Raw genomic sequence first — 17,089 nt, 5'->3', positions numbered from 1 at the left:
TACTCCCAGTGTTAAAGTTGAAATCTGTTTAAAAAAAGGATACAGATTAGGTTGCATAAGACTTGTTGCTGGTTGTTGTCAAGATAAGCGTAACATCTACAGATAAAAGCCTTGTCTGAAAAGTAGACCATTACAGCATTTGAAGAACACATCATGTAGATTTGAATGTGAAACAGTTATCCAATAATCATGTGCTCCACCACATGAGAATCCCCTCTGATTATCGTCTGACATATGACGTAGGAGATTGGGGCCAAGGCCTATGTGTGCATCATTAGCACATTAATCAGCAACATCCTCACTCAGCTGATTAACTTGAATAGTGAAATGTTATCCAAACCAAGAAACTATCTTACCAAGATAACAGAAATGTAAATTAAAATTAAATCACAACTAAGAAAAAAAAATGTGGCCTACATTAATAATTATATATAAAAACATATTAAAACCATTGTATTAATGATGCAAAAGTTTAAATGTCAAACCATTAACTAGAAATGGAAAAAGTAACCTGAATTGACAGTTCAACCCTGCTGATTTATTAATATTTTCCTTTTAGATATGTTTTATATTTTGTATTAGAATTATTAGTTGTAGCATAAAGCTGTTGTATTGACTTCATTACAGACTTTTTTTCTAACCCTCAATAATTTACTTTAACAGTTCACTGTCACTGAGATTGGAAGATGTACCAAAGTGGTAAATACAACTTTAAACCAAAATCTCATGTAGTGATTTTGTGTTACTATTCTCCAACCTGTCAACCTGCCAACATTACCTAAAAATTAAAAGATCTACATAACCTATTAAAATGGACAACATACATCTGGGTCTTGACTTTCAAAGGATGAGGGAGATTTTGAGGTTTTTAACTGATTTAAAAGAGCCATTCTCTCCTCTTCGGAAGGCACCCAGTCTCAATAGTTTCTTATTTGGCCAACAATATCCTAGCGTTTACCTTATCCATGAACAGTGGGGTGGAGACTGTTGGCCCTTGACATTGAAGTGATCCATTCTCATTGGCTGGCTACTTTACTTTAGGTCGGCTGTAAGGGTTGTGTAACTGCATACATCTCCAACAACTCTGATGCATTGACTCTTCCTCTGGCATCCTTTGAAGGAATAACTATTTAATTGTGAGGAAGGCTATTGGAGATCTATTTAAAGGACACGTATATTCAACTTTGAAACATGACACCTTAAACCAGAACAAGGAATTATATTTGAAATTGACTTAAATATGGGTTCAATTAATTTAAAGGTTTACAATCTCTCTGCTGATCCCTCATCATCAAAAGGATAAGAGTTGGTTTTCTTATCTGTTTCTGAAGCGTAGTTAAATTGCATGGAATAGACTCCCATGTGAGAAAAAGACGTGGCCAGATCCTTTTTCGACGGGGAGGAGGATTACAGGAGAGCCTCTGAGCAGCTTTTCATCACACATCATCCAACCTCCGGGCACTCCAGTCTCTGCTGCGCGCTCCCAGGATCAGCAAATGGACAATAACACACACGGAAGAATGAGCACCATCACTACGATGGCTGATTCCTTTCCATTTCCATTACTCGATGGTTCACTTGCGGGAAAACATTTTTATGACCGTAGCAGTGACTATCTGAAGTGTGACACTGTGCAGTGGGACGTTCAGAGGACACATGTGGCCACAACCGAAACTTTGCCAGGCGCAAATGTAAGCTTCTCCACATCAACAGGAGCATTTAATTTAATCAAAGATGAAAAAGAGCCTTCTGTGCTTATGAACAGCCCCATTCCCAACTTCGACACATCACCGGAGATTCCTGATCTGGACACCTGCTGTGCCACCGACAGGAAGCAGCAGCTGAGGCTCAGTGACGGGGAGTCCGCGAGCTTCTCCCCGGCTGCAGCGAGGCCGAGGCTGGAGGGGTCTCCAAACTTCCTGATGGACCTGAACCAGCCAGATCAGCTTCCGGCGCTCATCCAGGTGAGGGCCGACTCCAGGTGCGATGTGTCCGGGAAGGCTGTTGGAAACTTTGATGCCATTACGCACGCAGCCCAGCAGCCACTGGCCATGTACAAGAGCGAAGTTCCCCGTTGGCAGATGCAGCCGTCTCCGCCTGAGACCCAGTACTGGTGCCAGTCCGTGGGGATGAACGATGACCAGTTCACACAAAACGGCTATGAGGGGATCCAGAACCAGGCCATGATTCGAAGGAACCCATCACCATATTCCGCGTACCCCGGGTAATTATGACTACAAAACACTCAACTTGACGTAGATAGAAAAACTAAGTAGGCCTACCACCTGACCGTTAAAATAAAGTTTACATAATGGTTAGGTGATAGTTCAAGTGATATAGAAATAGTTTTTTCAACAACAATTCTGCAAAAAAATACATTCTGCTTTTTTAACTTGATAATGGAGCATGGACAGTTTTGCAATAGCTTTGACAAATTAGGCCTATATGCACATCATCTGATGATCAGACATTAAAGAATCCAATTATAGGACATGATAGGGGATGGGTTTTTCCAAAGCACAATTACATGTTTATCAGTCGGTCCGGCCATTGCCGTGGCAGAGAAAGTGGAATAAAACAACTCTAAAACTCTTAATTTCTAAAACTATATTATCATAAAGTGGTCCAGCAGACTGATTGGTGAGCCACAGCTAAACCTGGAGACCCTGTACCTCAGGCAGTTAAAGCGGTTATCCAGCTCCATATTAGACCATGACTCCCACCCTCTGCACTCAGAATTTAAGCTTCTTCCTTCGGGCTGGAGGTTACTTGTTAGGAGTAGAACGAAGCGGTATAAAAACAGTTTTATCCCAGCAGCTGTCACACAGATGCCTATTTTTATTTATTTATTTAATTGTGAATTTTGAATGTCCATGTTTGTACTAGTGTTTTCCTTCTTAAAATGTTTTTAAAATATTTTGAGATTTGGTTGAGCAGGGTATACTTGTACTTTTACTATTCCTTTTATTAGAGATGTGTCTGTTGTTTGTGTTTGTTTTTAGTGTCAGGATGGAACCCTTGTCTTTTTCTCTGCAAACAGAATCTACCTACGGGTACAAATAAATAACCTGAACCTGAACTAATCTAACATTTCATGAAAAGGTTTCAATCGTTTTAAAAACAAGTAAAAGTAAATGAAAATATCTAATCCTATTCGGTCGAATTTGAGTTATGAGAAGGACATTTTTTTTAAACCATCTTTTTCTTTTTACCCACATCTATATATGCCTACACAATTGGTCCTTAATGGTCCTTAAGTCTTATACCTTACTTTGCAAATATACAAAGAGGACTCTTTAATTAGCTTAAAATACCCTCAAGGGTTAAACAAACCATCCATTAAGGCAAGTGTGAATGTCTAATTAAAACAACATTTAGTTATTGCCTTTAAATTAATTAGGGTTGGCTCAGATGATTTATCCCTTTATGTGACTTCATTACAATATATTGTACATTTTACCCAAATGTTTAAATGGAGATAAAATTAGGTTGTTCTGCTCAAAAACAGAATGGTAATTTTTGCAATTTTTATATACATTTAGTTCATATGTGAGTTCATTAATGTATGCATTTCTTCCTTATTTCAGAATGCCACCTCAGAGACAGTGTGTGATCTGTGCGGATGAGGCGTCTGGTTGCCACTATGGAGTCTTAACCTGCGGGAGCTGTAAAGTATTTTTTAAAAGAGCAGTTGAGGGTGAGCAGAGCATTTTTTTTAACTACTTCAGGACATTGTATGTTCAACATTCTAATAATTTCAAGCACAAATCCGTTTTCATCTCCTTTTGTTCACATATTCCATCAATCCTGAAACCTATCAGCTCTACAGCAGATCTTTTCCCCCCAGCCTTTGTACTGTTAGTACCAGTGTATTTACATTGTTGATATTACACAATACATGTTGTATAATACAACTTGATTTGTATGGTTCCTGCAAATGAAAATGTGTCCGCCATGCCAACTGTCAACTGTTGATCAGTTTGAAGATTTCCTTGGAAAAAAAAATCCAAGATAAAACATTTAATAAAAAACACTCAGGAAATCTAATCTGTGATGTGTGCTATCACACGTCTCCGGTAAATGATAATGATAGGGAGTTACCACATCAATTTGGACTGACCATCTCTAGCAGTTTTTTTTTTTAGCAGAAGGTCATTAGCAACAGTATCACATTGACTAGTGTTCACTGTGTTCCTTGCTTGGACTTGTTTTTCATGTTATCTTGCAACGCGAGATACATAAGAGCCACTATGTCTCACCATGGCCGTGTCACTCTGTCCTCACAGCCTTGCCTCTATCTAATTTTCTTCTTTAGATCTCTCCTCAGAACATTGATTCTGTGTGGATGGAGTAGCCATGTTAATAGTCAAGAGCCCTTCAACACCTTTCCTCCCCTCATTATGCCTCTACCCCTCGCTGCTTATTTTAAGATCAAGTCCTCATAAAATGGTGTTCTTGTCTGTATCCTTTCACTCAACAGGCCATCACAGCTATCTCTGCGCTGGGCGAAACGACTGCATTGTGGACAAAATTCGGAGGAAAAATTGCCCTGCGTGTCGCCTCCGGAAGTGCTATCAAGCGGGAATGATGCTAGGAGGTAACGAGTGGTTGGATTTATTTTCCCAGATATGAAACTGATTATGTAACACTAATTCAGAATTCATGGTTAGCATCAAAGAGGATGTTAAGATTGATAAATTAACTTGGCATGGAAAAGCCCTCTGTTGTTGTATGGGCACAACTTGTGCTCTTTGTCCCTAAATCTAACCAGGCCTTGCACGTCTGTCACAGGCAGGAAGCTGAAGCGTTTCGGGGCCTTGAAAGCCTTCAGTTTGGCCCCGTCCCTGATGTTCCAGTCACACATTGCCATATCCAACGAAAATCACACCTTGACCTCCATGTCGTGCATACCAGGCGTCCGCGAGGAGCAGCTCTCCCAACAGATCCTCAGTATCCTGGAAAACATCGAACCAGAGATCATGTACTCCGGATTCAACAGCGCCCAGACCGACGGGCCCCACATTCTGCTCAACAGCCTCAACAGGCTGTGTGAGAAACAGCTGGTGTGGATCGTCAAGTGGTCCAAGACTCTCCCAGGTAACGTCTCTCTGCAGCTCAGGGTCACCACTGTGGTCGCCATGGGGATGCACTGGCAGCCCACGCCGAAGGTCTCACAGCCTTAACCACCGACAGAGTTAGAAGGCTTTGTACAGGTTTTTTTTAGCAATAAGGCTGTAAGTGGATATAAATTGTGTTAAAAAACCAAAGTGGATCACCACTGGGTATGATTTAGAGCTGTTAGATTTTCACTTTACAATTATCTTGGTCAAAAGCAGGCACAAAAAGGCTATTATTGTGATGTCTTTAAGAATAAAATACCGTAATTATCTTGGTCAAAAGCAGTCACAAAAAGGATATTATTGGGATGTCTTTAGGAATAAAATACTGTAATGCTTTCTGTTCAATTCAGAAACTGTGATTTCTTTGCTTATGTCTCGCTTTTGGAAAAAACATTTACTAATTTGTGTGTGGGGAATTGGGGGAGACAAAAGGAGAGCAGCAAAACAAAAACTATTTAAGATGCGTAATATTTACAAAAGATTATCATGACTGTTTTCCTGACATAATATCAATATTTGCATTTTTTTATCTAGGTTATCTTCAATGCCAGTTTATCACAATACCCCTATCAGGAGCACACTGATGTTTTGTTATGAAATTAGATCCATTGTAGACAAATGCAAAAATAAGACTTCGACTGATAGTGATGGGATCAACATGACAATAGTGAAAACGACTATTGACTGTATAATTAAACCGCTCAGCTACATCTTTAATCTTTCATTTCAGACAGGTATTTTTCCAGATAGCATGAAAATAGCAAAAGTTATCCCACTTTTTAAAACAGGGGACAAAGGCCAATGTACTAACTGCAGACCAGTGTCCTTGCTTTCACAATTTTCCAAGGTCCTTGAAAAATTGTTTGTCCAAAAATGTGATAATTCTATTGAAAAAAATGAGTTATTGAGAGTCAGTATGGATTTAGGAAGAATCGATCTACAGCTTTAGCTTTAATGAAAATAACCGAAGAAATTACAACAGCTATAGAAAGAAAGAAATACACAATAGGTGTATTTATTGACTCAAAAAAGGCATTTTACACCATAGACCATAACCTATTAATTTCGAAATTACATAGATATGGTGTGAGGAGTAGTTATAGATTGGTTAAAAAGTTATTTAGATAACAGACAACAATATGTAGAATTTGCTGGTAGTACATCGGAGTGGATGAACATAGAATGTGGTGTCCCACAGGGCTCGGTTTTAGGGCCTAAACTTTTTATTTTGTACATTGTGATGCCCCTGTGGGTCCATCAGTGGAGAGGGTGTGGCTGTCCTGTCTGTGCTGCATTGATTGCACTGATTGTAGTAACTCAGGGCACCTGGGTCTGGTGCCCTGCAGCTATTTAAAGCCTCTCTGCTCCTCTCTGTGGTCTCTCTGCTTTTCCCTGCAGGCCCCCGGTTTTGTTGAGTATATGCTGTTGTTACTTTAGTTGCTTTACTTTGTGCACCTCAACACCCTCACACATACACGTCCATGCAACCCTCACCCTGCATTTACACCACTGACGTCCACACCTCATGCTTTACTTATTGTTGCACTTCATTTGATTTGGCTAATTTGAATTGTTTGGTTAAATAAATATATTTTAGTAACCGTTGATATGGTGTGTCTCCTCTTTGTTATGGCCTTTTGAGCCAGGTCGTAACAAATGGGGGTTCGTCCGACGGGTTATTTGGTTAAAAGTTTGTGTAGTGCTCAGAGCACATGGGCCCGTTCTCATTTCATCAAATCCCCCTCCTCGACTCCTCGGTCCTCCGGTAGTGACCCGGAAATGAATTTTAGCTCGCCATGTTGAAGGACATCTCATTTCTCTAAATGCACCTCGAGGACCGAGGATCGAGCGTCGAGGAGGCTCTCTGGAGGAGCTATAACCGAGGATACACTGATGGGTCCTCCACGGTCCTCCACGGCTCCTTCGTGGATGCATTTCCGGCAACAGTGATGTTTCAAAGAGTCGTGACGCAACGGCCGGACATATCTCAGCCAATGACAGTTCTGCATGCATCCCCTGGATATTATTCTATTAACTGCTTTCATCGCGACGCGATGTTTACAGTGAGAACAGCTGTGAGGTCCGTGCAGAAAGCAGAGCAGTGTGTATAATATCACTCAGTATAACAGGCCTACTCTCTTTATTTGCTTTAGTTTAGTAGATATCTACAAACAAAGAGTCTGTGTATAATAAAATACACAACGGCTGTAGCCTGATTATATGCTTTACGAGCTGTAGGTGCGTGTGTGTGGTGTAGGTGTGTGTGGACAGTGTGTGCGTAGATGCAGCGGACAGACAGGTCTCAGTTGGTTTGGTGTCCTCTGCTTACTTTTAATACTTGTAGATAAAACTTTTGGCCCGTAATTTATTTTCCACATTGTAGCGACCAGAGGGGAGAGGGAGGGGGGATATATCCAGTCTCTGATAGTGTTACGTTATTATGAGAGTGCTCTGTTTGATTCTGAAATTGTATATATTGAGCATATTGAAACATGAGATTTAAAGCTGTCATTGTGTCATCTTTGTTTGAGCAGGGGGTGTTGCAGAAGGGTGAGTCTGGTGCGGCAGGGGTCGTGCCGGTAGTGGTTCAGACAGCTGGTTTGACGTTCGAGCAGCAAAAGGAGCTTTTGACCATGCAGTTTAATCAGGAGAGGTTGCAGTTGGAGTTGAGGTTGGAGCAGGAGAAATTGAGGTTGGAGCAGGAGAGGTTGCAGTTGGAGTTGAGGGGTCAGCAGCAGGAGGTAGAGAAGCGTTTAGAGGTGGAGAAGATTAAATGTGAGGTGGAACATGCTAGATTACGGCTGATTGGAGAGGGCAAGCTTTCTCCGGTGGAGGATGGTTCTGATAGGTCGGCATCAGGTAGTGGCGATATTATTTCATACTTGCGGTTAGTGCCGAAGTTTAATGAGCGTGACCCTGACATTTTTTTTACTCTATTTTTCAAATAGAGTAAAAAAAATTCAGCATAGCAGAGGCAAGAAACTGATCAGATTCGGACAGAGTGCTGTTACTTCACTGGGCAAGCACAGGAGGCCTATTCAGCTGTTTGTGGCGAAAATGCTTTGGACTATGCTAGAGTAAAATTAGCAGTGGCATGGTGCCTGATAAGAAGCTGGTTTGTGCCGACTTGGATGTGGGTTCTGGTTTTGAGCCGTTCATAACGGAAGCCGTTGTATCAGTAGTCGGTAGTGACAAGTATGTTCCGATTAAGGTGTTGCGTGACACAGCAGCTAGATACTCATTTATTGTTGAGTCAGTGTTGCCTTTTTCGTCAGAGACTGGGGATTTTGTGTTGATGAAGGGCATGGAGATGGGCTTGATTCCCGTGTCACGTCATACAATAGTGCTGGATTGTGAGTTGGTGCGGGGGGTTGTCTATCGGCGTGCGTCCCGCGTTGCCAATTGATGGGGTACAGATGATTTTGGGCAACGATCTCGCTGGTAGTGCTGTGTGGGCTGGTGTGCCACCGCCTGTGGTGGTTTCCAGACCGTTGGCATCTGTGGAGCCAGATGAGGGCGGTTTGCAATTTCCAAGGGTGTTTGTACTGTTACGCGTGCGCAGAGCCGTAGGATGTCTACTGACCTGCCTGTTTCGGAGGGTAGGAAAAGTGTTGTTGAACAGGTGGTCTCACTGCCTGATCTCCCTTCGTCTGTGTCAAAGGAGGAGGAAGACGAGGAGACTCTTCCTCACTCAGAGATCCAGCAGGGAAATCAGTTTACCTTCAGGAGCATTGAAAGAGAAGAATACGACAAACTGTTTGACTTTGTAAATGCCAAGAAGCTCAACATCAAGAACAGAGGCTTCAAAGAGGGCATGAAGGGTAAGATCGACGAGTACAGCGACTCGGACGAAGACCAGCACGATGCCTAGAAGAAGAAGAGGGGGAAGAAAGAGAGGAAACCCTGCAAAGAGAGGAAGAGGAGGCCGAAGGAGGTTAGCGCGCCCAAGAGGCCGATGAGCGCCTACATGCTGTGGCTCAACGTCAGCCGAGAGAGAATCAGGTCTGAGAACCCCGGCATCTCCATCACAGAGATCTCCAAGAAGGCCGGAGAGATGTGGAGGATGCTGAGCAAAGAGGACAAGGGGGAGTGGGACATAAAGGCAGTGGAGTTAAGGAGGATGTTGGTTGGTCGTGGACCCCTTTGGGGCCCCGTCTTAAGGGGGGGGCTGTGATGCCCCTGTGGGTCCATCAGTGGAGAGGATGTGGCTGTCCTGTCTGTGCTGCATTGATTGCACTGATTGTAGTAACTCAGGGCACCTGGGTCTGGTGCCCTATTTAAAGCCTCTCTGCTCCTCTCTGTGGTCTCTCTGCTTTTCCCTGCAGGCCCCCGGTTTTGTTGAGTATATGCTGTTGTTGCTTTACTTTGTGCACCTCAACACCCTCACACATTCACATCCATGCAACCCTCACCCTGCATTTACATTACTCATCTGATCAGATGAGGGTGTTGCACTTTTCCTTTTCCTTATACATGTGATGTTTTGGTGTCGTTGTTGCTGTGAATAAGTTTGGCTGTGAAAAAGAAATATGAAGGACAGACCATCTATTTCTATTTTTTTTTTTAGAAAGGAGCAGGTATAAGATTTGTTTATTCTCCCTGCTCCTTTTCGCTCAATGGTGTGTTTGTCGAGACGTGTTTTGTTGGCCATTATTGTACATTGGGTTTTGCGTACCATGAGCGGAACAAATAAAAATGAAATGAAATGGTGGCATATACTGTGGGAAAATAAATGAATATTGAATTTTCTTTTTTCTTCAAAGGGTTTCGTAATCTTCACATCACGGATCAGATGACCCTCATCCAGTACTCGTGGGTGAACCTGATGGTGTTCTCTCTTGGGTGGCGCTCCTATCAGAATGTCACCAATGAATATTTATACTTTGCACCTGATCTGGTTCTCAGTCAGTAAGTAACTATCATTAAACACATTTGTTTCCCAAACTTTAATTATTTTGGATGAAAAATAGGCTCTTGATTGTTCAGAATCGTAAATCAGTTTTTTTTTTTGTCTGTCAGGGAGCAAATGAGCAGATCTCCGATTTACGAGCTGTGCCTGGCGATACAGTTCATCCCTCAGGAGTTTGCAAACCTTCAAGTTAGCCGCGAGGAGTTTCTCTGCATGAAAGCCATAATATTACTCAACACAGGTAAAAGCAACAACACTTCCTGCATCAGATGACTCACGTTGTACCCTCATGTTGATCTTCTTGTTTGACTTTACACAGAATACAATGTTGTAAGAGATGTGAAGCTTCAATGATCATGAGCCGCACAATAAAGGGAGTGTTGTACGGGGGGAGTGGACCTTGAATAGATTTATGTAGCAGCTGCTAACAAGACCTAGTTTTTCACTGAAAAACAACAGTCAAGGCTTGGAAAAAGCCTTGACCCCCCCCCCCCCCCCCCCTTAGTTTAATTGCCTAGTTTCGCTTAATTTCCTAGATCATGATAAAGTTATTTAATCCTTTAGAGCAGGGGTGGGGAACCTCCGGCCTCCGGGCCGTATACGGACCGCGAGACCATTTGGTACGGCCCTGGAGGTAATTTATAAACACACGCAAAATAGAAAAAAATTAAAGAAATCTAGACCGCAAAATAATTAAACAAGCGAGTGCCTGTTTTTCCTGGCCAAGGTCAGGGTCCTTGAACACAACACGGTCGTCTGACAGGGGTGTAGTGCTGACGGAGCACCAGAATCATTGCGGCTCTGGCACTTCAGATAAGGAGCCGTACACATGCCGCAGTTTTTGCGTGGCTGTGTCTTTAGTTGAAAGCCCAGTGGCGATCTGTTCATCTGTCATACTGATCATACAGTCAATAACTTTGTTGTTATTAGCATCTTGTTAGCTAGCTATGCTAACGAATATAAGAAGCTTTTTCTACAACCAGTGAGGTAAAGGCACATCTTTATATGATCATTATCAGTGGCGGCCGGTGGTCTTTTTTTTTGGTGGGGCTCTTGACGTACCGTAAGTGACCTACCCGGGGGGTCCGGGGGGTTTCCCCCCGGAGTTTTTTTTCGAGAAATGACCCCTTAAATGATGACTTCTGGTGATGTTAGAGGGGGGGGGGAAAGGAGAAATCGAGGCTTAAAAATATGAGAAGACTGATCAATACCTCCATAATCTTCAGTGTGGAAAATATTATTTATCAACCTGAACATCTACTACTTTACCAGGAATTTGTGTTCTCAGAACTGGTCTGTTTTTTTCTTTCTTAAAACTGTTCATGTTTTATGAACCAACACCTTCACCAAGTAGCTTTACAGTGAACTGCATGTGAGATATAAAATTAATAGCATCTTTTCAGTAGCATTAATTATAAATATTTAAGTGGTTCAATACAAGTCACTACAGCATTTCAAACTGAACTGTGAATAAATGCAATTTAAAAAAAATAACCACAGCACAAAATGTCATAAATTGTGTTTTTTCTTTGTTTCTCTGAGGATTATTTACAAACAGGCTTATTTACATATAGCAATAACTCAGAAATGAAAAAGCTACATCGTCTAACACGAACAACCACTTAGCATAATGATAATATATGTGTTATGTACAATGTAACTGGCAAGGCTAGAGCAAGAAAGAACATAACGTTTGCAAAAGGTTTAAATAACTTCAAGTATCTGTCTTCAGATTACGTGGAGGTTTTAGTCCGATGGGAAGCAGATTTTAAGCGACACCGAAGATAAACCAAAAATGTGGTGGAGCTGCAAACCGTGTAGTGTTGCTGGGACAGAACAGGAGCTATAACCGTTGGAAAATACATCACAGACAATGCAACAAACGTGGAGACAGAACAATCACTTCTGTGATAAATGCCCACTTATTAATAAACTTCTAACAACCATGGGAAACCTCCTCTCTACATATAAAGTGATATCCAAGCATGGGAAACAAAAGACAGCATTTACATGTTTGCATCCAGCTAGCCAAGCCTTTCTTGTGTACCAGCTACTTGTGAAGCCTCGTGTATAAATTTTGTCTTTTTCACGAGATTGCTGCGATATATTCAAATCGGGTTGGTCCGGTCCAAGGTCTTTAAGCAACAATTTATCTGCCAAACTTCTCCTTTCGAAAGGATTGGAGATTAGCTCTTGAACAGAATTAGGCGGGGACCGAGGTCCGGAGACTCCACCTGCACACGAAGCCATCCTCATCAACTACTGCGTCAACCGGATACGAGTCACTGTCCAAACTACTCACAGACTGCACTGGGCGCTGACATTGGCGCCCGGTGACCGTCATCTTTGACGACGCTGATTGGCTGAAATTATATTTTCGCGGCATAGTTTACACGTTACAGATAGCAACAGTCAGCTGCTAGTGGCTGCTGCTGCACTGGTTGAAGGCTCCTCTCTTAGCGCCCAGACGAGAGAAGGTGCATGGGCAAGGCCAGGCAGGAAACATGTGACTTATCAGTAACTTTAGACATCGTAACACAATTTTAAACGAGATTTTATTGTAGATTATACATTTTACTGATACCAATTATATAATATTTACCTTGTTCATTAAAAATAAAAATAAAAATATATATATTTTTTTAAACATATTTTTTTTTTTTTTATTTTAATTTTAATTTTTTTTTTTTTTTTTTTTTTTCAATATGGGAAGAGGTGGGGCGGCGCCCCTAGCGCCCCTATGGACCGGCCGCCACTGATCATTATAGTTATAAAAACACAAGAGAATAAAGTAAACAGGTATAAAATACTATATGACAGTAAAACAAAGTTGTTATTAATAAACAAGAATACAATTTAAAAGGAGAGTGATTTGTAAAATATCCATAAAGAAAAATAAAATCTGCTTACAGTTCTGTTTAATGTGGGTGTTGAGAGATGTATCCATAGATCTCCTAAATGCACCAGATTGATGCTTTTAACTTCAACATTTAAAAAAAAATCTTCCCGGGGGAGCATGCCCCCGGTCCCCCCTAGAGGAGGTTAGGTCCCCCCCCCACTTAAATCATGTTCACATGGATAGGAAACTAAATACATTTGCACACATCTTGTGTCCATATCTTTCTGTTTTGGTGGTCATGCCACAACCGTGCACGTGCATGCATACGCGAGTCATGGTAAGATATCTGGATTAAGAGGTTGCTTTTTTTTTGCACAGCATGAAAGAAAGGCCAAATGAATGGGCTGTGATTTTAGTATTTTTAAGCAGAGGACAATAATTTGTACGGCCCTCGGAGGATGTTGAAAAAATTGCCCTGCTTTAGAGGCTTTAGAGGAATTGAGCAGAAATAACCCACTACGATGGTTTGACATGCTTTTAGAGTAAAATACCAAGTACATAAAACACGTCTGTCCTAAAGCATTTATTAGTTTCTGACTGGGAAAGTGGGAAAATAGCAGACATCCCCAAATCTACTGTATCTTACGAATATATCAAACCAAAAAACACACATTTATGCTATTATATTTTGATCTTTAAACAACTAAAGACATTTAGTTTGATTTCCATTCCCTTGTCCTACCCTGCAACGGACTGCTCCCCCTTAGGAAACATCTGTTTTAGAGAATTTTTTTAATTCTATTTATATTTGTCCCATCTGTTCTCAGTGCCTCTGGAGGGACTCAAAAGCCAGGCAGTGTTTGAAGACATGAGACAGAACTACATCCGGGAGCTGACGAAGGCGATACACTTGAGGGAGAAGGGCCTGGTGGCCAGCTCCCAGAGGTTCTACCACCTCACCAAGCTGATGGACGCCATGCATGATGTAAGCCCTCTACATATCTGAGCATTGATTCATGTCTTTATCTAACTGCTGTCCTAATGAGCACCAAGACAAACATGCATGTCTCTCTCCTGACAGATAGTGAAAAAGGTCAACCTGTTCTGTCTGAGCACCTTCATCCAGGCGGACGCTATGAAAGTGGAGTTTCCAGAGATGATGACGGAGGTGATCGCCTCCCAGCTTCCCAAGGTCCTGGCAGGCATGGTGAGGTCCCTCACCTTCCACTCCAAGTGAAGATGCCAGCAAACACGTCGCAAATCTGCGGAGACATCTTGTGAGGGGGTTATTCATCACACGATTACTGAATTCTTTGTAAAGACCGTCAGTACTTCAGCCTTTTTACTTTATAAGGGCAACAGAGTTCTTTCCACATGCTTTTAAGTATATTGAATATAATCTATTTGAAACATATGAATTCAGAGGCATGAATGGTTTTGAGAACCATTAGAGATACTGATGTTTGTACTGAAGCTGCAAAAGAGAAACAAAATAATACAAGTTTACAATTCAATGTTCTCACCATGATTATATTCTTAGTGAAAGTAAATGCAGTAAACAAAGACACTTAATTAATGAAATCATTTTAGAGTGACTCACTGCAACTACTTCAGGGGAGGAGAACATGGAAGATAACTATCAGTAAAATATTTGATAAGAAATAATATACTTACTGTGATCTTGAGTGGGTTAAAAATAAAAACTACGAGGACATTTTCGCAAAGGCTTTTTGCCCTTAGTGTGTTATTTTCATACAGTTACTTATTCTAAAAATGTCTTCATTAAAGACATTCAGACAATTGGAGAAGTGTGCCACATTTGAAATGATCGCAGTACGTTAATACATTCAATTCACAATGTCACAATGAAATACTTTTCTGACTCAGCATAAAAACAACTGGTCACTGTCTCCTTGGCACATGCTCTTACTCTAAACTAAATACTGACTTTTGTTTTGGAGCTGTAGTTAACAAAAAATGAAAAGAAATGTTGAATCTAACTTCCCTGGCGGGGATAATAGAAATGCAAACATATTTTGATATAGCTTTGGATAGGAATGAAAGTATTTCATACTAGGACATACTCTAGTCTAGTTGTAGCTCTTTTAATTGAAAAACATCCCCCTATAGTTGGTGCATAAAGACACAAGTGTTGTGTTAGTGTGCCTCCAACAGTCGACACACTAACAATCCATTCTCACTATTCATCCTGTTGTACATGTTGTAATTAAGGTTTTCTGACTGCAGTGAGAAGTTAACTGTGACAAAGAAGTTGACAAAAGTTTGAATAAATCACGCTGTTTATTTAAAGACATGTTTATGCACCGTCAAGAACAGTAGATGATTGCAAGGAAACAAGCTTGCCATACAAAAAGAAGGGTGTCGCACGTTACATATTAAGGATATGAATATAATTTCCCCTGCAAATTCAGACTGTAAGGGAGTATTATTCCAGCATGAATGTTCAAGGCCACCTCGCATTCTTGAAGTTGAAAATGGAAAAGAACATCCTGATCTTGGCAAGCACGGGATCTCAAAAAAAACATTACGGTCACCACAGGGGTCTTACTTTGGTATCATTTTTCAGTTTGTATTAATTGTAGAAGTTATGTTGTCTATATTTTCTTTTATCTTCTTCTTTCTGACAAAGTATCACAGAAGCTTTGATAATTATGGACTTTGAAACGGTTGTGACAGTAATAGAACATTCAATATTAAATGGTATCTTTAACATATTATAATCTGATACATGTCTAGTTGTCATTACTAGTACACAGCGTACCAGTAAGCAGTACCACATTAAGGCATTCAAGCTAAAAGCTCCACCTTCATGACATTATAAAAAACACATTTTTACATACGGCATATATATTGATGTGATAACTTATAGTAAGAAAAACACAAAGTACATATTTCTGGTTAGCAGTTACTAAAGAGCTCATGAGCATTACTGTACAGTACAGTACCGTGTGGCTAACAGAAAGTGCACTGCAGCAGTGAGCAGGTTCAGTGGATGAACAATGATCACAGGCAATAAACATGACAGTTAAGGTGCAACCCATAATGCTTTTTCTATTAGACTCTAATAGATTAGATTTGTATCATTACTTTAAATCACAGTTTGTTTAATTACAGCTATCAGAAAATGTTTAATAAACTACAGATTTCCATTAAAAGCTTGATTAAAAGAAAGTGTGCTGTCGATATAAATGACAAAGTAAAATATAATATATTTCTGAGAATAAAACTTGTGAAATTAGTCGTGATTGTTTTGTGATTCTGTTGGATAATACTGGGACTAAAAACATCAGTGCAGTCGATGGGTAATATATTTTCATTTTACAATAATGTCAATTTCTTCTTAACTTCTGAATCTCTGTGGATTCCCCAATCATTTCACAATAAAGTTATTACAGTAAAAAGAGGTACATGTTTGAAATGTTAAAGAACTGCTTGGCTTGATATCTGCTTAGACTGCATAACATGCAGAAATGTCAGTACCAGCAATATTAGCAACATTAAAAGAAAATCTGCCACTTTGTGTGTTGTGTTTTTCATGGATACCATGAAAAAGATGCCATGTTTACCGACTTTGTTAGAGGAAGACGACATAATTCTCAGGGATTAATCCTGTTCTCCCCTCGTATGTTGCTTGGAGCCAGCCTGGTTCAATAGAGGCATACACTACAGGACAAAAAGAAAGAAAAGAGTTAAAGCAAAGGGAAGCGAGAAATAGTCTTTTAACATTCTGTATTTGGTTTCACAATTTCCTAGTCTTGGGGAAAAATGCTATTAGGCATACAAAATAAACATTTAAATCAGAGTGAGAAGACTCAGGGTCAGACTGTTCTTTAGATTCAGTCGCTGCGGAGTATTTCAGCACACTTGAAGGCAGAATCTCCTTGCTTAATCACACACATATAGCCATAAAACACAACAAGGTTAGTCATTAACAGATGCAGCAACATTTAAAAAAATGGATCTGCTTAGATAATCAAGCAGGGATATGCTCTATAAGAGTGTAGAGAAACCTGGCCTGTTAATGTGGTGAGCAGTAAAAGCACTCTGTCTGCTGGTAAGTGGAGGGGAGTATTTTTTGACGTTTGTGCGTTTGGCTGCTGGCTCTGCTAACAGGAACAGGCGCTGGTGCCTTCCATCACGAGGTTACAGTGACCTGCTGCACTGGTTGTGGGCCAAGTCATCTCATCATGGAAAAGGCAA

At 40.7% G+C, this 17,089-nt stretch overlaps 2 protein-coding genes across 5 annotated transcripts in view; one reads left to right on the top strand and one right to left on the bottom strand.

Annotated features, from left to right (window-relative positions):
* Positions 1 to 1,467: 1,467 nt before the first annotated feature.
* Positions 1,468 to 15,172, top strand: pgr (progesterone receptor). Its single transcript, XM_034113104.1, has 8 exons — positions 1,468 to 2,224; positions 3,588 to 3,697; positions 4,481 to 4,597; positions 4,792 to 5,097; positions 9,884 to 10,028; positions 10,140 to 10,270; positions 13,696 to 13,853; positions 13,950 to 15,172. Exons 1-8 carry the CDS (start codon positions 1,497 to 1,499, stop codon positions 14,103 to 14,105), a joined length of 1,851 nt encoding a protein of 616 aa, XP_033968995.1. The 5' UTR covers positions 1,468 to 1,496; the 3' UTR covers positions 14,106 to 15,172.
* LOC117468802 (rho GTPase-activating protein 42) overlaps positions 14,329 to 17,089 on the bottom strand; it is an 80,708-nt gene continuing 77,947 nt past the window's right edge. For all 4 annotated transcript variants that reach the window (XM_034113098.1, XM_034113099.1, XM_034113100.1 and 1 more), the window contains one exon: positions 14,329 to 16,552. In XM_034113098.1, coding sequence (XP_033968989.1) covers positions 16,464 to 16,552 — 89 coding nt within the window. In that variant the 3' untranslated portion in view covers positions 14,329 to 16,463. The remainder of the gene's footprint in view (positions 16,553 to 17,089) is intronic.

The sequence above is a fragment of the Trematomus bernacchii genome, unplaced genomic scaffold (assembly GCF_902827165.1).
Source record: "Trematomus bernacchii unplaced genomic scaffold, fTreBer1.1, whole genome shotgun sequence".
Lineage (NCBI taxonomy): Eukaryota > Metazoa > Chordata > Actinopteri > Perciformes > Nototheniidae > Trematomus > Trematomus bernacchii.
The sequence above is the reverse complement of the archived record's forward strand: the minus strand, read 5'-3'. Positions and strand labels throughout refer to the sequence as shown.

Bases quoted from the DNA above. Each gene is read 5' to 3' on its own strand.
- pgr (XM_034113104.1), top strand. From the start codon at position 1,497: ATGGACAATAACACACACGGAAGAATGAGCACCATCACTACGATGGCT. The intron at 2,225-3,587 runs GTAATTATGACT...TCCTTATTTCAG, and splicing joins CCATATTCCGCGTACCCCGG to AATGCCACCTCAGAGACAGT. The intron at 10,271-13,695 runs GTAAAAGCAACA...ATCTGTTCTCAG, and splicing joins CATAATATTACTCAACACAG to TGCCTCTGGAGGGACTCAAA.